We start from the raw sequence: 24,543 nt of genomic DNA, 5'->3' as shown, positions 1-24,543 counted from the left end.
CTCCTCCCAAGTCAACCCCTTCTCACTCTGCATTCTGACCTTTTTTCCTTCTTAAATAATTATTTGGAAATGTCCCATTCTTTCTCACCCCAGGCCCTTTACATGCTCTTCTCTCTGTATGGAAGATGCTCACCCCTCAGTCTTCACCAGCCAGCATCTATTCCCCTGTTAGGTCTCAGTGTTAGTTCCACTTTTCCAGTAAGGTCTTCCCTGGTGTCTCAATAAAAAGTAGCCCTCCCATCCCCCACATGTCTCATGGAAATGTGCATTTTTCCTTCTTATTACTACAATTTATAATCCGGTATTTATTCTTCTGATTATCTGTTTCTTGTCTGCCTCCCTTTTCTTGCCCACCCTCCCACACCACGTTCACACCAACACCATGCAGAGAGTTCTATAATGGCTATGGTAGGTCTGTTTTATTCACCTCTGTGTCTTCAGAATCTAGCATAGTGGCCTGGCACATAGGAGATGATTGGTGAACATTTGTTGAGTGAATGAATGAGTAAAAACATGGATTTTTTTTAAAAAGTTTTGTTTGGTTCAAGAAAGCCAAAGAAGAGATCAGTTCTACCATTTGCTCCTGCTGAGTGAATGAGAGGAGCAGAATTCCTCCTTCTCTATTTTAACTTCTGTCTTTACCATTGGAGAGAATTAAAGATGGAGTGGATGTGGTCAGGCATCATAAGAGAACTCCTAGATGCTCAAACAAGCTCATCCATTTTTCCTTCAAGGGCCACACCCTGGGATTCTAAGAACATGGTTGGTAATCTTAGAGGGGTAGCCTCTAACCTGGGCCAATACACCCTTTATTTTGAGGAGGGACTTCAGGGGCTACCTGGGGGGAGGTGGCCAATAGAGTGGGCTTGGCTCTTATCTACTATTTATGTTGTTACTCTACTCAACTAACTAAGAGCTTCTAACTAAAATACCTTGAAAACGACCATTCTGGAGGAATCACAAATAATAAGAGAGGTATAATAGGGTGGAAAGAGAGAGTAGGGCACTTTAGCATTTGAGCAGGCTGAGAGGAAAGTGATATGGTAGGTATATTGGGTAACATATTTGGAATTTTAAATATGTTGAGAGGCTGACATGATGGACTAAATCTAGCAAGGTAAGATGTAACAAGAAATGATGTCTCCCACCCAGGTCCACCTGGGCCCAAGAATAGCTAACCTCAGAACAGCAAGATGTGGTTTATTATGTGTGAGCATGATAAAACTCTTGAGAATTTCTGCAGGTAGAAACTTGTACAAGTGAAAGATTACATATTGCTGTATGACCAGAAGTGTAGCTCCAGCACAAGGCAGGTGGCAGTCCTACTCTGAGCTGCACAAGGTGTTAGTTTGTGGACACTACTCTTTTAAAAGGATGTGGGATGGCATGGACCATGTCTGAAGAGAGGAGATTCCTCTTTGCAACCTCACATACAGGTTAAACAATCACTTGCTGGGGATATTGTTCATAATATTCCTTTATTATCTTTTTAATGTCCTTGGGGTCTGTAGTGATATTCCCTCTTTCATTTCTGATATTAGTATTCTTAGTTAGCTTGGCTAGTAGCTTATTAACTTTATTAATGTTTTCGGATAACTAGATTTTGGTTGATTTTTCTATTGATTTCCTGTGTTCAGTGTTATTGATTTATGCTTTAATTTTTATTCTAACATATGCATTTACTGCTAGAAATTTCCCTCTAAGCACTGCTTTTGCTGCATCCCACAAATTTTGTTAAGTTGTATTTTCCTTTTCATATATGAAATGAAAATTTCATTTCAAAAAATATTTACAAATTTCTCTTGAGACTTTTTCTCTGATCTACATGCTATGTAGAAGTATGATAAGTAGACTTGGAAAATATGTTTAACCTCTTGGGAGCATCAATTTTTTTTCTACATTATAAAATAAGGACAATCAGATCTATTTCAGAGTTGTGAAGGCTAATCCAGTAATACTCATGTATGTGAACATATGGGGTAAAGCTCAGTGTATGATCTAAGCACCAGGCATTATTATCAATTTCTAATTTGAATATAAGATTTTAGTTCATGCGTTTCATTAAGGGCAAGCCCTTGCCTACAGAGGGAAGCCAAATAAATGGTTCTCATTCTGAAAAATAAGCAGACATTTCTTTCTGTTTCAGAAATCTCAGTGAAGCTGCCTAAGGTTTGTAGATTTTTGTCTTTAAAATGGGCAGAGGTTCTCAAACCTAGTTCTTGGATGCTTATACTGAGTTTGGCCTATTTCTTTAAAAAATTGTTAGTCCAAGTTTTTGTGACTTAGTATAAATAAATTACCTTGTTATATGTACATATCAAACACTACTCCCCCCCCCTTTTGTTGTTATGTTCTTAACAAAACCTTTTAACAAAGAGTTTTGTTGTGACAGTTTTTGTTTTTGTACTTAACAAAAAATATAGATAGAAGAATACTGACTAGTAAAATATAACAAATCAGACCTAGGATTGCTTTGTCATGTAAAGTCATTGTCATTGCTTGTCATTGTCAAGTCCTCCCTACTGTGAGTTATATATTATGTCAAGAATTCTAGAAAGACTATATATTTACAGCCACATAATTAATTGAGTGGTTCAACCATTAAAGGAAGATTTTTGGAGACCATATACTGCATTGTGGGGAGACAGAAGGATTTTGGTTCTAGATTGCAGTCTTGAACACATCTCCTGCTTACCCTCTCTCCCCACAGAAATGATAGCAAAAGACTATGATAGAGAAAAATCTATTTCAAGAAGAGGCAGAAGAGAGCTATTAACACATGTCTGAAAATGCTGACCATGGAGAGGAAGCTGAACCCAGAAGGAGTAATGTGGAGGTAACAGTAGAGGTGGAACCAGATTTTTTTAAAGAATGAGACTTAACGTTGGATGGAAAGCATGGTGATTAGTGGAAGGACGGTCTACAGAGCAGGAGACCACTCATTCCTTCTTGTGTGCCATGCCACTACCCCAGTAGGCAGGTGCAGAATAACTGGATTCCTAGTCTTCACCCCTAGGCAGAAACTGGAGGAAGAGCTGCTAAAGAATTGGAAGGATCTGCCTAGAGAGATCTAGAACCTCATTAGTCTATTCTAATCTGTACATGGCAAAGCAAAACTGTTTAGTGACTAAGTAGGCTTCCTACACTAATTAATAAGTCTCATCCCTCACTCGGAAATGGGGATGGACAAGCCAGAATCTGCAACAGAAAAAGACAAAATGAACTTAATGGGAGCAGCTGACCAGAGAGTGAAATAGAATTTAGGGAACAGAAGAGGATTTTAAAAATCCAATTTGTATCTTTAGGTATTGCATTCATGAGAGGAAAACAGGCTGGCATGAAAATGGAACCATCAAGAAGAAACCCTAGAGACGCCTGGGTGACTCATCAGATGAGTGCCTGCCTTTGGCCCAGGGCATGATCCTGGAGTTCCAGGATGGAGTCGCACATCGGGCTCCCTGTGTGGAGCCTGCTTCTCTCACTGCTTCTCTCTCTGCCTATGTCTCTGCCTCTCTCTCTCTTTCTCTCTGTGTCTCTCATGAATAAATAAAATATTTTTTAAAAAAGAAGAAAGCCTAGAGTTGTTTATGACACATACTCACACCTGCACTGCCCGACAACCATATCACACACATGAACATCCTTTTACACATTACACATAGCACACACACAGAGATACCACAGATATATACCACACACACACACATTGAACCGTACACGTATGTCACACACCACACCACACAACATAACATATACCCACACACATGCTACACGCAGACACATACACCCCATGCCCCAAAGACCATACACACACACACACACACACACACACAGAATTCTCTAGGCCTCCAGGGTACCATGGAACTGAATTTAAAAAAAAAATGCTATCAATGCAATCATTGTATTTAATTTTAATGGGCATTTTCTTTCTTCTTTTTCTTGAAAAGAGTAAATCCCACCTTCCACCGGCAAAGATAAAATATTTGCTGCTTATTTCTTCAAGAACACTGGTTTGAATCTGTAATTACTGCTAGTAGCTCTTCTTGCTGGTTCTTTGAAGTTAAATGGTGACATCTCCTAATAATCCTAATGGATTGCATATTGGATCATCAGAAACCCCAGGTAATTTCCTAAGATCTGTGTCATGAGGGAGAACATACTAATATATCATCTGTACAAAGTCATGGTAAAATGTATGAAATGAAAAACACTTAGTTTCACCGGCCAGTGGGGCCCAAAGACAAAGATCTGGCTTCGTGCTATGTCGACCCGGTTCCAAGCCAGTGCCAAGCTCAGCTGGTCTGGAGCCGATGCATTTGTTCCTGGAAAGGAAGAAACGAAGCTTTTCTCACTCCATGCGTAGACTGCCCTGGTTTGACAGGTGCTAGGTGGTGAGTACGGGCTTCCCTAAGTTGACTCACACCAGCCTGGAATTAAGCACTCCTGCTTTTTCTTTTACCCCTGGGTGACTGCTCAGGCCCCAAAGCTAAGAACTTCATATTCTCAAAGTTGCCTGAAAGTAGGTTGGAGGCAACCACTTTCCATACCTATGTGGCTTAGTCTCTCTGGAAAGGACAGAAGAGGAACCTGGTGACTCCAGGATCCTCATCTGCAAGAAGGTAGGAGCCCTGGGACTGCCCTGACATCTGCCAGGCCAGGACAAGGGATGCTGCCCCTTCAAGCCAAAGGTGAGTACAGGCCAAGAGCAACAGCTGCACAGGACTTCAGGGAGACCAGCACAGGACTGCCAGGCAGCTGGCCCGTTGGTGACATTCTCCTTTCTCATCCCTGCCTCCTAGTCATCCCAGAGTAGCCAAGAGGCAGGGAGGAAATGTGTGTTCTGGAGCGACCCCATGAGTGCCCAGGTTGCAACCTGTCATTAGGAGCAGGATGGAGAAATTGAACAGAACATTGTGGGATGCAGTGATAACAATGAAAAATGGTTCATGGCCACCCGCTATGAGGAAATCATTAATTGACCAGTTAGAAATAGAAACTGGTCTGACTTGAGCCCATCACGGGTCGTCGGCACACACAGAAAACACCCCTTCCCAGGAAACCCATTGTGAGCTTTGTCACACTGCTATAGCTTCATACTGAGATAACTCTAGGCAGCCTGGCTGGCTCAGGATTCTATCACTAATAGACACAATTCCTGGCAGGAGAAGAGTGAGTTTTCTTGGCCATGAGCAAAGCCCCAGGCTAGGCCAGCACCAAGAGGCCAAGAGTCGCTATTTCCTAAGAGCTTACCTTTCAACAGGGCAGTTAAAATAGACATCTCAATGTCCTGCTGACCTTCGGCACCCATTCTAAACACAGTGACCTGAAAACAAGTTAATTATGAAAAGACAAGGAAAAGCCAAGTTGAAATTGAAAGGGAGAATTGGGGTGTCTTTTTTAAAAAGGACCATGTAAAGGTCCTTTAAGGACCCTTAAAAGGTCCTTAATAAGGACGAGTTTAAAAAACTGACATATAATGCAATGATTCTGAGTGCAACAATTTTAAACCAGGTGCTTTTCATTTCCACAAGTGACAGCATTGCTCATCCAGGCTCTGAGTCCTTGCCAGGATCTCTATCTTATTATTTTACCTAATCTGCTCTAACACCCCCAAGAAGGAAGAACCCATTCAGAATCTGCGTAGTCTGATATCTAAATCGCTATGGGAGATGACACAATCATTACTACTCAGAAATTTGCTCCATTTGAGTGAAATTTGTAGTTAAGAATTTTGAAGGGGCTGCCTTATGTGTGTATTCTTCTACCAGCATAGTTAGGGAGGGCAAGAAGTGAGAATAATTACTGATTTGGAAAATGAAAGAATAAAATTTTGTAAGCATACCTAAAAGGGTATGTCTGTCATTCCTCAAGTCTTTACATATGATTAATGTCATAAACCTCAGAACTGGTGTGATGTGGCATGGTGTCACTTGATGTTGGCTAAGATCTGAAAGTACCTGGGTCCCTCTTCTGTGCATGTGTATTCTGCTTCCATCATGTGGGCATAATGGCCAGTTTGGTAGGCATTTGTCAACTGCCCCTTGGAAAAGCCTGGACTAAAATATGAACAAGTCCATCATGCACACATGGGCAGAATTAGCAAAGAAACATAATTCTCTCTATGGAGCTGGTTTGGAAATAAACGCAAGACACTTACAAGTTCTTTCTTTTTCATGCACTCCATTATAATTGCAAACAGCTGATGTGATTGTGTCTTGTTGTAATTAAATGTTTTCTGAATGGTAACTAGAAGCTGATCCTTGAGGGATTCATTTATTACTCTGTTCAAAGGAAACGCAAAAGAGAAGAAAACACACGAATTAAATCTGTACATGAATAAATCAGACAACTCTATGTCCGTCTGGTGTCTTTGACTTGAATCTTTGCCATTGGAGGGGATCCCAGGCTAGGAGACAAAAAGGGACCACAGTCAAAAACTGCATTCACATGTGTCCTAAATTCCAGGCTTGTTGGAAACCTTATAAGGGAAAATGAAGTTGGAAGAGAGTGTATTCCCCCAGAGAAAGAATTCTGTAAGAAACATCATGCTCTTGACAGCTCCCTCACATGCTGACCTCAGAAAATGGAAGAGATCTAGTAAATCATTATTTAGCATTTTTGGAATGGCTAAATGCACCACTTAAATTTTCTTCTTGGCCTAACAAGAAGGCAGCTCAAAACCCACCCTCTGTAACATGTCAGAAATCCTACCCTCCTTCTTCACAATACTTGTGTGCAAAAGACAGAATGTCTGAGGCTCGTCCGCTGCCATCACAAACCACCACGGGGACCGGAGGGTCTTCTCGGAGATATTCCAAGACGATGGAAACCACATTAGGGCCTCCTTCCACCACCAGGCCCACGACGGGCACACCCTGCCCCAGTCCTGCAACATAAAACACATTCATCGTAGAGACCAATGTCACAGCACAAATTACCTGGGAGGGCAAAGCTGGGCCACCATTATTAGCCTGTCAGTGAATGCTTGTTTCCAGAGTCCTCTCTCTGTCTCCATCAGATAATAGGACTCTTCAGGAACTCGGGAGGAACAGGCTAATTTCTGGAGGCAGAATCAACAGGGTGAACTCTGAGAAGCAGGAGGCAGGAGGAAGACCTCAAGAACCTGAGATTCTGGAGAGGGAAGACAGTGGGAGTGGAGGAGCCACAGAGACGTATTTGTCTACTTGGCACTCAGATTGGACAGGACAGGTTATATTCTGAGCGTGTTTCACCTTGTGTCCCTTGGTGGTGATGGGAGTTAATGAGCATCAAAGGATGACAAGTAGGAGAAACATCCTTTGTCTTCAGTCCCGATGGCCTTCAGATAAAATCTGCTAGCATACATTAGGAGGAAAACTAAAAATTTCAAGTGGCCAGATTCAGAGTTTCTGGTTTGCTTCCACTGTGCATTTCTATATCTAGGAACTCCTAAAAATTTTGAACGATTTTGTCTTCTTCTACCACAATAATATCAGTTATGTTCATTTCAGAGAATATAATGAGGGTCTGGTTGTGCCAAGCGCTGGCCAACAGACACTGCAAAATGGGTCAAGAGGACATGGGCCCTGCCTTTCAGATTCCCAACCCAAGCAACTCTTGGCATTCTAGATCTTCAGGAATATGGAGGCCAGATCACTTTATTTTCTAGAAACAGGGTAAAATTGGTTCTTCTTGGTTTAGGCTGGACTCCCCAAAGCTCCAAGCTGTGAGAGGTGACAACTGAGCACCCCTTTGCTGTCCCTGCCCCTCTCAGAACCCTAGGCAAAGGATGACAAAGGGAAGCCCACAAGTCACATGGCCAGATGAAGTTGGGTAGTGTGAAAACTTAAAGTCCAAGACAAAAATGTGAGAACAAAAAAGCCTGTCATCCAGCAGTTTATCAATCAAGATTTGACTCTTGGAAATCCACAGTCACCCTTAGAAGGTGAGCATTCTAACCATTTGTGCCATCTTCTAGGCCCTTGATTTGCCTTGACCATGACCATTTCCAGGGCTTAGACTGGCTTTCACAAAAATCTCATCAGTGATGGTAAAAGCAAAATACTCTTTAAAATCTTTTCATAATATTTTGGCAATAAGAACTGCTGGAGTATGAACATGTTCCAAGAGATGACACCAGTTATTTTCATTCTAACTGGTTATTATTTCATCTGGTTGTGGTTTGTTCCTTTCTCTTGAGCTTGACCTCACCATCCTCCCCGGGGTGGCAGCTCCACGGCAAAGCTGTGCTACATGAACCAGGACAGGTGGGGCCTTGGGGAGCAACCTCCTCCAACAGTTTCCCAACCCAGCCTGCCTTAGTTTGGATGAGAGACCCAGAGCTACAGAGCTATTTAATGTAATGATCATGCTAACACTTACTTGATGGGAAGGAATCCTACTACATCTTTGAGTGAGAAGCTTTCTTCCTGTTCAGATATTACAAAAATAACTACAGTAATTACCCTGTAATTATGTAGTGGGCAATGCCATCACCATGACAAGTGCTGCAGGGCTGTTTCTTGCACCATCCCTCCTGCGAGCCTGGGGCAGAGCATCACCACATAGCTCAGTGGGTGTGATTTGGTAGGTGGCCAAGGTGAGGGGGCTAGACAAGTCTGTTGATTTGACGTTCTGTTGATCTGACAAGAATCAAGGTGCAAGCTCTCAGCACCCTTGGGAAGTGAGCCCAGGTTTCATGGCAGCAGTGGCAGCCCAGCACCCATGGCCTTCGCCGGAACTTACTTGTGTTAATCTTCTGTAGAGAGATGTGTTTTTCTAGCTGCCTCCGCAGCTTCACCTCGGCACCGTATTTGCCCAGGGTACCATTGTCAGCCAGGATGAAATGGGTGTGCGAGTTGTTGAGCAATGAGAGCTTGCTTAGGGGGTTGGACATGGTCTGGTACACTCTTGTTACCTGACAAAATGCACAACACAGATTAGAGCTGCAGAACTAGGATGTGAAGACTAACAGGGAAAACAAGAAGAATACCTACGTATGCCGTGGCTACTTCATCTAATTGTGCACTTAAATCTACTCTCACTTCCCTGTCCTCATTATTGAAGAATTTCTTTTCACAACTTTCCATATTAAATTAGGAAAAAAAAGAAATTATTTTAGATAATGACAACCCAGCATTTTAGATAGTAAAAACCCAGACATTGCATTCCTGGGCATTTACTGCTGAGAAATGAAAACTGACAGTAACACAAAATCTTGCACATGGACGTCTATGGTAGCTTCATTTGTGATAACCAAACTGGAAACAACTCAGAGGCACTTAAATAGATATGTGGCTAAATGAACTGTGGTACATCCATATCATGAATACCACTCAGCAAAAAAAAAAAAAAAAAAAGAGAGAGAGAGAGAGAATGAGAATGAACCATTGATATACACATCAACATGGACTGATCTCTAGGAATGTGGATTTAAAAACATCCTCAAGGCTACATAGTGCATGATCCCATTTATAGAATTCTTGGAATAATGACATTATAGAGATAAGGGGCAGATTAGTGGCTGTCAGGGGCTAAGGAGGTTGTAGAGTTGGGAAGGAGCGAGGCAAGGCTATTAAGGGGCAACATGGGTGATCCTCGTGGTGATGGAAATGTTCTGCATCTTGACTGTATCAATGTCAATATCCCAATTGTGATACTGTACCATAGTTTTGCAAGATGTTATCATTAGGAAGGGTGGGAAGGGCATATGGGACCTCTATTATTATAACTACAGAGGAATCCACAATTATCTCAAAATAAAGACTGCTTTTTTTTAACTTACCAATATCTAGGGAGAAAATACTTACATCCTTTCCAATCAGGTCTTCCTTATTTTCCACGATGCCCCAAGGAGCAATTCCTATAGCACAAACCCGGCCTCTGGACTTAGAAGAGTGATCTTTTAAGGCATCCCCTACATGGCTGATAACACCTGTAAGCAGCCATAAATCATATTTTTAGGACCATTACCTCACATCATACCATTATTTATGAATGTTAGGAACTTCTTCTCTGAGCCACTCCATTTGCTATGGAATAGAGTTGAAGCATGACCTACATCATTAAAATCAAAGTACATCAAAAGCTGAGTTCATAATACCTAGTCATTCTGCATTAGCTCTTAGAAAAGGGAAAACAAAAACCAAAAACCAAAGCACAGTACAGAGACTTCCTTTACAAATTTCTTGAGACCTAAAGATGGAAGTAAGTGGGGTGCCTTGGCAGTCCTTGGCTACAGTTAGCTAAAGTTGAGAGTCAGACTGCCTGGCATGTCCCTAGCTTCTCTTTGTCTCAGTTTCCTCTCCCATAGGTCAGTGGGAAGGACTGTCAATGGCCTCAGCGAAAATGAGGCTTGAACAGGTCTCAGTTCAAGGAATGGCACATCATGGGTACCAGAAAGGTTGACCATTATCACTATCATATCAAAATAACAAAAAGCCACTGGATAAATATTTCACTTCTGTCATAAATATTGTCAGGTTGCAATACATTTTTTAAAAATCTTAATTATTCAAAAGCTCTTTGGGAATCATAGTGAGTTCTGGGTTTGTTTGTTTACTGAAATGGAACGAGGCTGCTCTTACCAGTACTGACGCCCCCAGTGAAGATCCAGGCCCCAGTGGTCATGGCAGCCTTGATCAGACCTTTCCCAAAGACCTGTTTCAGCTTGGGCTGCATCTCAAAGTTCTGGAGGCCTCCATGCACAGATATTAAGAGCTTGGGGAGTTCCAGCTGCCAATCTTTCACCATAAGATGAAGCAGTGAATCTGGCTTGGTGTCATAGGATACTCGGATATACTGCAAAAGAGTGTGTGATGCTCAGTACTGTTCTTGGTTTTCCTTTCATATCACAGGGGAACAGGGCTACTGCTCTTGTCCAAGCAAAAGCTATTTTGCCTTTCTGTTCCTCTGTGTGAGTCTGTGGCCAAGTGAGGGAAGAGAACTTTGGAAGGGTTGCCAGATTTAGCAAATAAAAATATAGGACACTCAGTTAAATTTGAATTTCATGTGAACATTGAAAAATGTCTTATTGTAAATATGACTTATGCAATATTTGGGACATATTTATACTAAAAAGTTATCTGTTGTTTATCTTAAATTCAAATATAAATGTGTGTCCTGTGTTTTACCTGGCAACCCTTAATTTTGAAAATCACTTCTAAAGCTGTCTCAGCTAGAAACATGGCTCCAGAATTTGGACAGGGTATTGTTGAGGGAGTGGCCCACTGGTCACACTGACTGGGTGCTGAGAATGGGGATCCTGGGCCAACCTCTGGACTTGACCTTACCCCCAAAGTGAAGAAGAGGTTAATGATCAGATGCCTTGGCCCCTATGAACTGCTTCTTTGTGTCCATGCCAATATGTAGGGTACCATTCCAGAAGTCCCTATGTGGTGCTATTTGGAACACAAATGAATTTTATTTGCACAATGACGTTGGGCTAGTGGAATAAAATGAAATAGCAAATATGATCTGACTGGGCATGTGGGAGTATTATTCAGAATTAGCTGAAAGGGATCACAGTGCTGACGCCTCCCCTCTCTGGCAGGGCTCATCAGAAAGGCAGAGAGCACTCCCTGTTTACATGCAAATGTGAAAGACCTTAGTCTTCTTGGGCCAGCTGAATGCAGGCCCAGGGAGGCTGTGGACAGACTTCAGAGGGAACTATTTCCAGACAGTCCTAAGCCATTTAGGGTGGGGGAGTGGGAGCTTGAAGGTCCACAGTTATAAAAAACAAAACCAAATCCCAAACAATCCCCCAAAACAAATAGCATCATTTCCCACTCATCACTGCAGATGGAGCAATGAGTATGGTTGCAGACTTAGGCCAGAGCATGATTTGTGGATTCACAATTCTGGTGTGAATTTAGTGACACTACATATTTTTTTTATAATAGTGCTCAGTTTCCAAATCTCATGACTACAAAGTTGAGTGTGCAGATATATTTCTTGCCTTTGCAATGAAATATCTAGGAAGACTGAGCTACACCCCCAGAAAGAAGACCTAGGTGGGGGTCTTGAAGGCTGCAGTCTGGGGGTCTAGGAGGCTGGCCTCTGATGGAGACTGTGGGCTTAGCTGCATCCCTTCCTAAGACCTCTCTTACCATGGCTTTATTGGAGTATCCGCCACCCTGGAATTCAAGAGTTCCATAGGAATCTGTGGGGTAGCTCTGGGTGTGTTTGCTGACAGACCATTTTTCGGGCAGAGTCTCCACCTGTTTATTCTCCTCTTCATTTTTGCCAGATGTTATACCAGGCAGTGGGGGGATATGCTGGTTGGTGAGCTGGCCACAACAACACCTGAAAACAAAGACAAAAGTGAGTCTTTCTGTAACATTTTTCTCCTTAAAATGAGTTAATCTAAACAGAAGGGTAGCACCCAAATAAGGCAGATTAACACCTTACTTATCCAGCTTTGTTGGGATAGAAATGCCCCTTATGATGGGCTTTTCCAGATAATCAACATATATCTATTTATATGCCAGTCCATTTAAAACCCATTGGGTGGTTGCCCTTCCTTACTGAACATGTTTTAACTCTTTTCGATGTTTTGAAAACATCAATATGGACATCAGTTTTGAACATTTTGTGACAAATATAATCACGCCCTCCAGATACAGAGTTGACCTTCTGAGATTTTACAATATTGTTGAATTCTTCTGTTAGTAATAATTCTGCTTAGTAAAACATTTCTCTACATATTTCTTTTTTTCTCTACATTTTTCTAAGTAACACTGAAAATATATTTCTTATATTTTTATTATATTTAAGAATCTTTTGCTAAGTCCAAAGTCATGAAGATTTGCTCCTATGTTTTTGTCTAAGAGTTTTCTAATTTTAGCCCCTATTTAGGTTTTGATACATTTTGACCTAATTTTTGTATATGATGTGAGGTGGGGGGTCTACATACATTTTTTCACATCTTGGTGTCTAGTTGTTCCAGTAACGTTTGATGAACAGACTATTCTTTCTCTATTTGTTTTGGCAGCCTTGCTGAAATATTGATTGCCCATTGATGTACGGGTATTTCTGGACTCACTATTCTATTCCATTAGTCTGCATGTTTATTCTTATGCCAGTACCACACTATTTTGATTACTGTAGCTCTGTAGTAAGTTTGGAAATCAGGTAGCATGAATCCTCCTAATTTGTTCTTTTTTTAATGTAAGATTGCTTTTGCTATTCTGCATCCCTTGCAATTCCATATTGATTGGCTTGTCAATCTCTGTAACAAAGTGAGCTGGGATTTTTTTAAATTTAAATTTAACTTGCTAACATGTAGTATAACATGCAGTGCTCATCATATCCCGTGCTCTCCTTAATGTCAGTCACCCAGTTACTCCATCCCCCCTGATTCTAGTAGGGACTGCATTGAGTCTAGATTATTTTGTGAATATTGCCATGTTAACAATGCTAACTGTTCTGACCCATGAACATGGGCTAGTTTTTCAATTATTTAGATCTTTGTTAATTTCTTTCAACTATGTTTTGTACTTTTCAGAGTAAAGGTTTTGCACTTCTTTTGTAAGTTGATTCCTAAGTATTTTATTCTTTTATTTGTTCATTTTCACTTTCTAAAATTTTAAGTAGCCTCCGTGCACAGAGTAGAGCCCAGGGCAGGACTTGAACTCACAACCCTGAGATGGAGACCGGAGCTGTGATCAAAAGAGCCTGAGCCTAACCAACTGATCTACCCAAGAACCCCAGTATCTTATTCTTTTTGATGGCATTGTATATGAAATTGTTTTTGTTAGTTTCATTTTCCTATTGTTCATTGTAAGTAGATAGAAATACATGTGATTTTTGTATACTGATCTTTTTTTTTACACTGCAAACTTGCTGAATTTGCTTGTAAGTTACAATAGTTTTTTAGTTATTCCTTAGGATTTTCTATATACAACATGATGTCATCTACCAATAAAGGTAGCTTTACTTCTTCCTTTCCACTATGGTTGCCTTTTGTTTCTTTCTCCTAATTACCATGGCTAGGACCCCTAGTACAATTTTGATTAGAAGTGGTGAGAGTGGACATCCTTGTCTTGTCTCTGATGTTAGGGGCAAAGCATCTAATCTTTCACCATGAAGTATGATGTTAACTATGGATTTTCATAGATGTCCTTTATCAGACTGAAGAAGTTCTATTCCTATTTTCTAGATTTTTTTAAATCATAAAAGTTTTGGATTTTGTCAAATGCTTATTTTGCTGTCAGTTGAGATGATGATATGATTTTTGTTTTTTACTCTATTGATGTGATGTATTGTGTTTTCTTTTTTTAAAAAAGATTTTATTTATTTATTCATGAGAGATACAGAGAGAGAGAGGCAGAGACACAGGCAGAGAGAGACGCAGGCTCCTCACAGGGAGCCTGATGTGGGACTCTATCCCAGGGCCTCCAGGATCACACCCTAAGCCAAAGTCAGACGCTCAACCCCGAAGCCACTAAGCCACCCAGGCGTCCCACATTAATTGATTTTTCTAGTATGAAACCAACCTTGCATCCCTGGGATAAATAGTAGTTTTTTTTTACAGTGTATAATTCTTTTTATATGTTGCTAGATTTGGTTTGATAGTATTTCTCCAGGATTTCTGCATCCATACTCACAAAAGATATTGTTATATAGTTTTCCTTTCTTGTGGTATCTTTGTCTGGTTTTGGAGAGTGCTCTCTCATCTATGTTTTGAATTTTTTTGTAAAAAATTGGTATTAATTCTTTTAAAAATATTTGGTAAAATTCAGCAGTGAAGTCATTATCTTGTGGGTAATTTTTATTTTATTTTATTTATTCATAGAGACAGAGAGAGGGGCAGAAACACAGGCAGAGGGAGAAGCAGGCTCCATACAGGAAGCCCGACATGGGACACCCCAGGCGCCAGGCAGCCCTAAACCGCTGCGCCAACTGGGGCTGCCCCCCTGTGGGTAATTTTTGATACTAGCCTATGTCTTCACTTCTTACAGGTCTATTCAGATTGTGTATTTCTTCTTGAATTAGTCTGGTGGTTTGTGTCTTTCTAGGAACTTGTCCACTTCATCTGTTATTTAATTTATTGCCATTGGTGTATAAATCATAGCATTTCTTTATATACATTTCTAATTCTGTAAGATTGGTAGTAATGTTCTTTCACTTCTGATTCCAGTATTTTGAGTTTTCTCCTTTTGTTTATTCATTAAGTTAGTTAAAGGTTGGTGAATTTTCCAAGAACTAGCTTTTGATTTCATTGATTTTGTCTTAAAATTTTCTATTCTATTAACTTCCATTTTAATATTTTTTTATTTCCTTCTGCTTCCTTAAGATTTAGTTTGCTCTAACTGAGCCCGGAGGGGAAAGGGGCGGAGCTCTCTTGGTTCAAATACCACAGACTCTAGCCTTTTTTATTGAATTTTTGTAGGGTTTTTTTTGAATAGATATTTATTTCCTATTGGCCCTTGGGACCATTTCCAGGGACTTTAAATGGTTGTTTATTCATTCCAGGGCTTTTAAAGCCCATGCTAGAGGATGCATGCAACTCACAGAGGAATCTCACATGTGAGTCCCTTAAGCCTTTTCTGCTTCTTCTGCCTAGAAACTTGACTGTGTGGAGGACTGCAGTGCAGCAAGTGCTAAGGAGGGCTGGCATAGTAGTTTCCATCAAGGAGGGTCTGGGTGCTACTGAAACAAGGGGGGACAATTATGTGCAACAAAAGGAAGACTTTTGTGATCTTTGGCATTGTCCCCTAATGCATATTTCTTGCCCTGGGGGTAATCACTGGGTTTTAAGTAGGGAGAAGAATCTATGAGGTGGTGGTGGAGGGAGCGAGCTTGAGGACATGGCAGTGCTGACGTGTGTGTCAAATTTGACCTAGGTATTCTCTGAGAATCTGTGCACTCTGTGTCAGTGATCCTAACTGCATGGATTTCATATTGTGTAAACATATGGATAAATCATCCCCCTCTGGCTCTCCAAACTCAACTCGTAGCTGTTGTCCTCAGAGATATGAAGGTTTAGCTAAATTCATTCCCAGTCACTTTCACAGCTTTAGAAGACCTTCTGTTTAATTTATAACAGACTCATTTTCATGTAGATGAATGAAATTCATATTTTGTGTACAAAGTACATCTTTTCATAGAGTTACATATAGTTCACTTAACTGCTCAGACCTTTCCTGTGATGGAGTTGTTTATTGAAATAGCATTATGAAACTTTAATAAGAGGTGACAAAGTTATCCTGGAAACCTGTCTAAAACTGTCAGCATCTTGAGCTCCGTAAGATTAGGAGGAGCACTGTGGGCCCGTCTGGTTATGAGAAGTCACATTAGATTAGGATGAGTGCCAGACAGCAATCTTTCCTGCATCTTAACAGAGAGCTTCTTAGCAGAAATACTCCCTGGGTTAATGCCTCCCATGAGGCATGGATTCTGGCCCATTCTTCTTGTATCCTCTTTCTCCTCCCACAAACACAAGAAGAATAGTTGCTGGCACTTGGTAGACAAGTGCTGGTTTGAATAATGTCTTAATTGTGACTTCCAATTTACCTGTTAGGGTCTTTAGTGCTGGGAATTACAAAGATACACTCTCGTTTGCAAAACGTTTTTTCTATCCAAGCTTTCTGTCCCTGGAAGAGAAAGAAATGAAAATTAGACCAATATAGTCACAAACTATAGTCAGAGTTCTTTCTTTTACTTTTATAAAACCTCTATGCAGCTAATAAGAAGTCTGCCCCAAACATCTGAATAGACACCTCCAATAATGGTGGATGCAACTCTCTAAGGATCTTGGCTTTGGTTCTTTTTCAAAGTGGCTTGGATGTATGTATTCATGGTTTCCATAGGGCTACAAAACCTATTCTTTGCATGCAAGTCAAAGTCTGCAAAGGGGACATTATGCCACCCTGGAGTAAGCCATTACCCAGACAAGCCCTGGTGTGAATCTGAGTTACTAGAGAAACTAACAAAGTCTGCAAGTCTCTAATAAGGACTTTGTTTTGCTGTCAAGAACCTCATCTTCTCTGGACTTCCAGGCACTCACCCACACACCATAGTAGTTTTACAAGTGGACCCTTTAACTGGTGCTCAGATTCACTGAATGCTATTTTTATATTAAAAATATTGAAGGTGGTAAGGAAATGGGTACTCATATAACACTGAATCTGAAGCTGGGAGTTGGTACAATCTCTATCGAGGGCAATTTGGCAATAATATCAAAATTACAAATCATATACGTTTTGGCAGTTTAGTATTTTATTCTACCAATATGCCTGAATGCATGCAAAATGACACATGCTGAAGTTCACTTACTGCATTTATTATTTGTGATATCAAAAGACTGGACATCACCTACTGTCTACCAGTAGGGGATTGCTACCTGTGTTAGGGAAAAGTCACTGATGGAACTCTCCATGACTATTAAAAAAGAATAAGACTTTTCCTCTGTATCATTAGGAAAAGATCACCAAACTATGATAAGTAAAAAAGCAAGACATGGAATAATCTCTAGGGTATTGTCATTCTGTTACAGGGAAGAAGTATTAATATAAAAATACACTTGCTTGAAAATAGACACATTATACTAGGAAGGGTTCACAAGAAGCAGGTGACACTGGTTCTTCTGGAGGGCAGGAGGATCTGGAAGCTGGGAGGATGTGGGTGAAGGGGGAAGACACTCATAGATGGGTACTCTTTTAAAGTCTTGAACAAGACTTTACTTTTAAACAACAGTTTTATCTTCATAACAAAATTGAAAGGGAGATACAGAGAGTTCCCATATGCTCCCTGTTCCCACACTCCATCATTATCAGCACTGTCCACCAAAGTGGTACATTGTTTACCAAGGTTAAACCTACATCGACACTTCATAATCACCCAAAGCCCATAGTTTACTGTAGGATTCACTCTTGGTGTTGTATATCCTATGTAAATGTATAACGACATGTATCCACCATTACAGTGTCACACAGTATCATAAAAATCCTCTGTGCTCTGCTTTTCATCTCTTCCTCCCCACTGAGCCCCTGGAAATCACTCATATTTTTACAATCTCTATAGTTTTGCCTTTTCCAAAATGTTATATAGTTGGAATCACAGGTATGTAGCCTTTTCAGATTGGCCTCTTTCTGCATTGAGGATTCCAATCTGCATTGAGGATTCCTCTCCACCTTTCTAGGGCTTGAGAGCTCAGTTCTTTTTTGTGCTGAGGAATATTTTATTGTCTGGATGAGCCACCATTTACCCATTCACCCACTGAGGCTGCTGGCTTCCAAGTGCTGCCAAACATGAATAAAGATGCAATAAACATGTGCAGGGTTTTGTAGGGACTTAAGTTTTTCCTTTTAAAATTGCGGGGTTTCTTTGCCCCTTAAATTTTTTGAATTACATAAATGTATTAACTATTTAAAAATATACAAAGTTTGCCTAAAATGCAAAAGTAAAATAAAACAAATTTTTAAAAAGAGAGAAAAACCCCTGTGCTGCCCTAACAATTGGGTGCTGTCATTTTCATTTGCCAACCTCTTATTCGTCTACATCCATTTGTTGAATTTTTTTGTGTGTGTGTGTAAAGTGCTGTGCTGGGTGCTTGGGGACTCCTGAGGAGATGTGCTTCGGGTACTTGGGGACTTCCAGGACAAGCTGGGTCACCACCCCATGGAAGTGTCAGATGGTGTGGTGTTTGCATGAGCTGAAGGATGTTGGCAGTACATAGTGGCTTTTTGGAGCAGAGGGAGGCAAGAAGAAAACCTGTCCACTTTACCAGGGACCCAGCATCCTTCTGTGTATCTCCTTGAGGCCTGGCTCAATGTACATAGTGCTATTTGTGTATGTGCGATATGTGTGCTTATATGATGTATTTGTGCATGTGTACAATGTATTTGTGGTGTGTAAGTGTAGAGTATATGGAGTATATGTGTATGTGTACGGTATGATGTGTACACATGTGTGGTGGTACATATATGTGTGATGTGATCAATATATGTGGTGTCTGGTATGCATGTGGCATGTGTGCTATGTGGAATGTGGTGTGCATATAACATGGGTGTGTCTCTGAGGGTAGGTTGGCAGGCACAAGGAAATGGAGCAGCCTAGCATGTGAAGCCTGCAGAATCCTGAGTCAGATCTTGGGGACACCATGGAAGACAGAGCCTCATATTTTTTGGCCACTCTCCCACAGTCTCCAGGGTGAGCAGCACAGTGTGACCTGTGAGTCTAGTGGCCAGGTGCCAGGTGTGTGACCTGAGAGTCTAGTGGCCCTCACTCACCTGGGTAGCAATGCTGATTAATTTCACCTTCTCAGAGACGGGAACAAAAACCACATGTCACAGATGCTCTCCCCAGTGAGGTCATGTCAAGGACACAATGCTACTTTTGTTGCTCCCCAGAGTCCTGGTCCCAGTCTTAGGGATGCAGAGACAGTCTGATCAGGGTTTTCATCCTTCTGGAGGGACATTTGGGGCCCCAGGTTTTCTGGGAAGATCACATTGGCTGGACACTTGGCTTCTTTTTGAATAACAGAAATGATTTTAATTCAAAATCTTCCCTACAGGTCTTCAAAAAGCAACACTATATACCTTTTTTCTCCAAATAATTTAATGACTTCTTGAAAACCACATTGCTAGTGAGAGAAAAGTGGCCACATCAGCCAGAGGAGAAGGCTCAGAGTGGCAAGCCCCTGAAGCCCTGGCCCCAGCCCTTCTCATGTGGACTGTTATAACAATCTAGTGCAAAATAGCTAAGCAGAGCATTTGCTATCTGGAGAGAAAATGTACTTTCCCTTTTGCATGTCGCTCCTCTCTTTCCAAAGGTGAGAGATTACACCCCTCCTCCTTTTTAAAAAATAGAGTTCACAGTATTTGGACTATATGCCTTCAGTGAAAGACAATAAGAACTCTAAAAAATCTGGAACTCCCATGAGTAGGCTAGTTTTTCACAGAGACATAGGGTAGCAAAGAAATCAGTATATTGTGGTTAATGAGAGCAGAGTTTCTCACTATTGAGGATTACAAATACAGAAAATGGAGAAGGTTAGAACAAATTCCTGTAGCAGGGAATTGAAATTGAAATGATCAGTATGAATCCATGGCTTGTAACACATAGAGAGAGAAAAAATTATATAGATATAGGTGTTTATGGTCCCTCTGCACACACACACACACACACACACACACAAGTATATATAACATGTTATGTTAGTTATCTGCTGCTTAACATAACAAATTGGCCCCAAACTTCATGACTTAAAACAATAAAATTTATTATCTCACAGTTTCTGTGGACTAGGAATTGGATGAGGCTTAGCTGGGTTCTTCTGACTCTGCATCTTTCTCAGGGATTTGATCAAGCCATGGGTGTGGGCTATGGTCTCATCCAAAGGAAATCCACTGGAGAGGACCCATTCCCAGCTCCCTCAGGTAGCTGTTTGCAAGATCCAGTTCCTCTCAAAGATTGTGGGCCCAAGTACCTCACTCAGTTTCTTGCCATGTGAGCCTCTCCACAGGGTGCCTCACAACATGGTGGATGACCTCCATCAGAGGAGGAAGCATAAGAATCACACAAGACAGAAATCACAGTCTCTTTATATCCTCATATTTTGGTGATATCTCATTACTTTTGCTGTATTCCATGGAAGAGAGTCACCAGTCTTGCTCTCCACACTCAGATGGAGGAGATTACTGTAGAGTGAATGGATGTTAAGCTTTTTCTATTATAATGTGAGTGCCTGACATTAAGCTTTTGATTGCTGAGGAATCCATGTCAAAGACATCCATTTCCAATAAACACAGTGCCAGGTGTGTGACACAGCTACTAGCAAAGCAATCAAATAAAGAACTAGACTGCCCTCACTCACCAAGTTCCCTCTTTGGTGACTTAGATACCTGACTATTGACCTTCTTGTGTCCTAGTTCTCACTCATGCCTGAAATTAGCCATAGAGTGAATCCTCAAAACTCTAGACACCCACCTTTGGACCTTATCTGCGACCTTGCTGTGTGGTCCTTGGGTGTGCCATGTATCCTCCAGACTTGTGAGTAATAAATCTTGTTCCTCAAAGTTTCCTGTTGGTTTTTGCTGAAGTGCATCATGGAATCATGATAAGAATGACAAGGGCTGGTCCAGCTACAACATTAGTCTCATGGGGGCAATACCTGTGGGGACTTGCTGTGAGTAACACAGGTCCTGACGAGTGCCTCAGGTATTCCTAGCCAGAAGCATCACTAGCAATAGGCTGGGACCAACACAACAATTTCAAAGGCATGAATATCAGAATATCCCAAATGTTTTATGAATGCTAAAAGTAGTGGATAAAAGTTTGAAGAGTAACAGTGCACTTACATAATCTAGTAGTATCTCTCACAGATATTTATTAACTACATAGAGGAAATTAATGGCTAGGCAGTGGAGAAATCTGGTGAACACCACCTAAAACCAAGTGAGCATTATCGATAATGGAACAAATATGCACTATGAGCCACCCAATAAAATGCACTGAGGATAAAAATGTCAAAAATACATAACCTGAATCAAATCAAGAGGAAACTTCAGACAACCCAAACTGAAGGGCATCCTACAAAATAACTGACCCATATACTCTGCAAAAATGTCAAGGCCATGAAAGACAAGGAAAGATTGGGGAATGGTTCTAGAGGCTATAGAGTCATGACAATGGAATGCCCTTTCATCTCTCCACCCTGGCCTCTTTGTCCCACCCCCTCACAGCCTTCTATCTGGTCCCTCTCTAGTGCCACCCACCTGCTCCCTGCTAAGCATTGCCCTCTCTCCCTATCACATAGGTCCTCCCTCTCAGCCCTCCTCACACAACAAATCAGCCAGTGGGCACTTCCAGGAGACCTGTGCCAATACAGTTGGCAATCAAGAAACCAATATCTAGCTTCTGGACAACTAGGCTTAGGTCTCATATCATCAAAAGGAGAAATGTCACCTTCCCCACCAGATTTAATATGCTGAGGTGATGAAGGACTGGGAAAGCAGTAATATGCCTCTTATTTTTATTAATATCTGTTCTGTCTCAAGCAGCATTTAAATGCCTCCATCACAGAGTGCTCCTCCACCCCCACCCCCATCTCCTTTACATGCAGATGCAGGGCATCTGTGACCCTAAGGGAACATTGGCTTGCACATTACCCCCCCAACTTGGGAGGGGCTCTTTTCAGAGTGCCAAGCCCCAGCCCTTGCTTGTAGCCCTGGGCAAAAGCAGCAGCTGGCATTCTGCAGGCCGAACCCATTTCCCTCTGCTTCACCAAAAATCCTTTTTTTTTTTTTCACCTAATGAATAAGCTAGCATGTGATTAACAGACTTTCCCTGGGGGAAAAAGTGCTTTGCTTTAAGTACTAACTGTTGAATTTTAAAACATTTAGTCCTAAAGAACATTCTTGTTCAAAATTCCAAGTTACTATTGAGTCTCCAGAAATGTTCTAGAATCTTCTGAGGATTAAAAAAGATACAAGAGCCACTCTTTGCATGCAATCTCTCACGCTGTTTCAGTCTCTGCTCAAATGTCCCCTCTTTAGGGAGGTTCTCTGACTCCCCATCTCACCCCCAAGCCCTGTTCCCTGTTCTTCATAAGGCTTCAGCCCACTGACCTCCTTCCTCTCTACCCTTCTCTCTCCCTTCCTACAAAAGCCATGGAAGCTGAAACCCTATTCCATTCTCTGCTTTATCCCTAGTGCCTCCGGGAATGCCTGGCAGAGAGGAGGTGCTCAATATCCTATAATGACTAAATGAGTCAATAAATCACTCAGTAGGAGCATTGCCAGGGCCCTCAGCTCTTATCAACACCACCTACCACGATCTTGGCTTCTGGGCCCACACTCCCCCAGTGGGGTGCACACAGAGCAGAAGGGAGGTAACCCAGGTCACTTGAGGAAAGTCTATTCGCCATGGGGAGGAGCTCAGCCTCTGAGTGGCTGCATAGCACTGATGCAGGTGAAAGGCAAAGGGTGGAGGACCTCTTAGTCAAATATTCCTCCTTCCCCTCCAGCTTCTGCTACCAGGGCTGAGTACTGCCAAGGTAACAACAAAGAGTCATGGAATCTTGCAAAGTGTGTCCTTGTGAAATGCAAAAACAGAGCCTCTTAGGGGTCATTTATAAACCCTTCAGATCCCCCTGTTAGGTTAGATATTGCCCACTCAACCAAAATATTCCTGCCCATCACAAATGATTATTCTAAACACTTTAGGGCAAGATAATAGGAACACTGGCATTGGGGATTAAAATCTGACCTGCTAGAGTGCTCTCTCACTGGAAAGTCTGTCTTTGAGGTGGAGTGAGGGGACATGGAGGTGGTGCCACCATCATGCTCCCTAAGCCCTCTGACCTGTGACTTTTTCATCTCTGAGATGGAAACTGATTTTCATAGATTAGCCTCACCTGGAATAACACTTGTAAAGTATCTGGGAGGTATTAGATTTAAATAGAAATCCTGGTCATTATGTTTTATCACAGGATAGTAGATGCATGAAGAAACAGAGGCAGTGTGTTGTCAAGGCTTTGGTTGGTGGTTCAAAAACCACTGGGTGTCAGGAGTTTGGAGAGGGTAAGTACAGGGAGGAAAGGGACTGAGCTAAACCTCATAGCGTGGCAATATCTAAAAAGGTGGGCTGAAGACATTTGGGGCCAAAGGATGGTGGGGTGTGTGGAACAGCAGGTGCACAGCAGAGGGAGTGAGGATGCAGATAGACAGTGGAAAGGGGGAGGGGAGCAGGTGGTTAAAGGGAAGAGGTGGATGCTCCGGAGCAGATGGGCAAAGAAATGGAGGGGAGGGGATAGGTTTCTCATTCCACCCCTCACCTGTGTGAGATTGGGAGTGGGCTGTGAAGGGGCAAGAGAAGGCTCATCATGTGATGAGCCCACCACGGGCTTCTCCTGGTAGTGCAGTGAAGGCAAAAACCAGGCTGCTACCTATTCATGGTCCACATATTTTATGGGTGTCACCATGTGGCCAGCACGGGGCTATCCCACTGAGCTTTCCCACTTCCAAATGAATGTTTCTTAATCACTATGGGCAGGTAGTGGAGGCAAATCAGGACGTCGTGGCCCTGCCCTCATGAGGCTTCCATTGAGGTCAGGAAGAACTAACGGCAAACAAGCAAGGCAAAAAAGAAACCAGAGCGTTGCAGACAGTGGGAAGCATATGAAGGGAATGAAGAAGAGTGTGTGATCGGGTATGTGGTGTGCGTACGGGGTGGGTTGGAGGGCTTGTTAGATTGGGAAGTCTTGGCTAACCTGGTCACACATTTAAACTGAGAAGTGAAAGATCAGAAGAAAATTCTAGGCTGATAGAAATAGCTCATGGAGGGACCTGCAGCAAGCAGAACTGGGGCAGTTGCTAAGGAGCGTGAACTGTATACGTGACAGAACTTGGACCTCGAGAGGCAGGTGGGGCATGTTCTGCAGGGACTTTAGGCCTCAGGAATGGGTGGGCAGAAGAATACATGAACTTATGGAGATGGCAAAAGGGAGGCAGGGCACCAGTAGAAGACTGGAGTGTGGTCCAGGCAACACATGCTGGAGGCTTGGACTAGCCTGGGTGCAATGAAGGTGGAGTGGGGGTGGACAGATTGGAGATAGATGGT

General features: G+C 41.9%; 1 protein-coding gene across 1 annotated transcript in view; it reads right to left on the bottom strand.

Annotated features, from left to right (window-relative positions):
• The window catches only part of TRPM1 (transient receptor potential cation channel subfamily M member 1), a 123,630-nt gene that overhangs the window by 58,359 nt on the left and 40,728 nt on the right, over positions 1–24,543 (bottom strand). Inside the window, exons 4-13 of the mRNA XM_077858333.1 lie at positions 23,759–23,869; positions 16,495–16,574; positions 12,087–12,282; positions 10,566–10,779; positions 9,789–9,913; positions 8,725–8,896; positions 6,712–6,886; positions 6,158–6,281; positions 5,251–5,323; positions 4,222–4,322 (exon numbers count right to left, since the gene is read on the bottom strand). Coding sequence (XP_077714459.1) covers positions 4,222–4,322; positions 5,251–5,323; positions 6,158–6,281; positions 6,712–6,886; positions 8,725–8,896; positions 9,789–9,913; positions 10,566–10,779; positions 12,087–12,282; positions 16,495–16,574; positions 23,759–23,869 — 1,371 coding nt within the window. The remainder of the gene's footprint in view (positions 1–4,221; positions 4,323–5,250; positions 5,324–6,157; positions 6,282–6,711; positions 6,887–8,724; positions 8,897–9,788; positions 9,914–10,565; positions 10,780–12,086; positions 12,283–16,494; positions 16,575–23,758; positions 23,870–24,543) is intronic.

The sequence above is a fragment of the Canis aureus genome, chromosome 2 (genome assembly GCF_053574225.1).
Source record: "Canis aureus isolate CA01 chromosome 2, VMU_Caureus_v.1.0, whole genome shotgun sequence".
In the NCBI taxonomy this organism is placed as follows: domain Eukaryota; kingdom Metazoa; phylum Chordata; class Mammalia; order Carnivora; family Canidae; genus Canis; species Canis aureus.
Note: the sequence above shows the minus strand (reverse complement) of the source record. Positions and strands in the feature narration are given on the sequence as shown.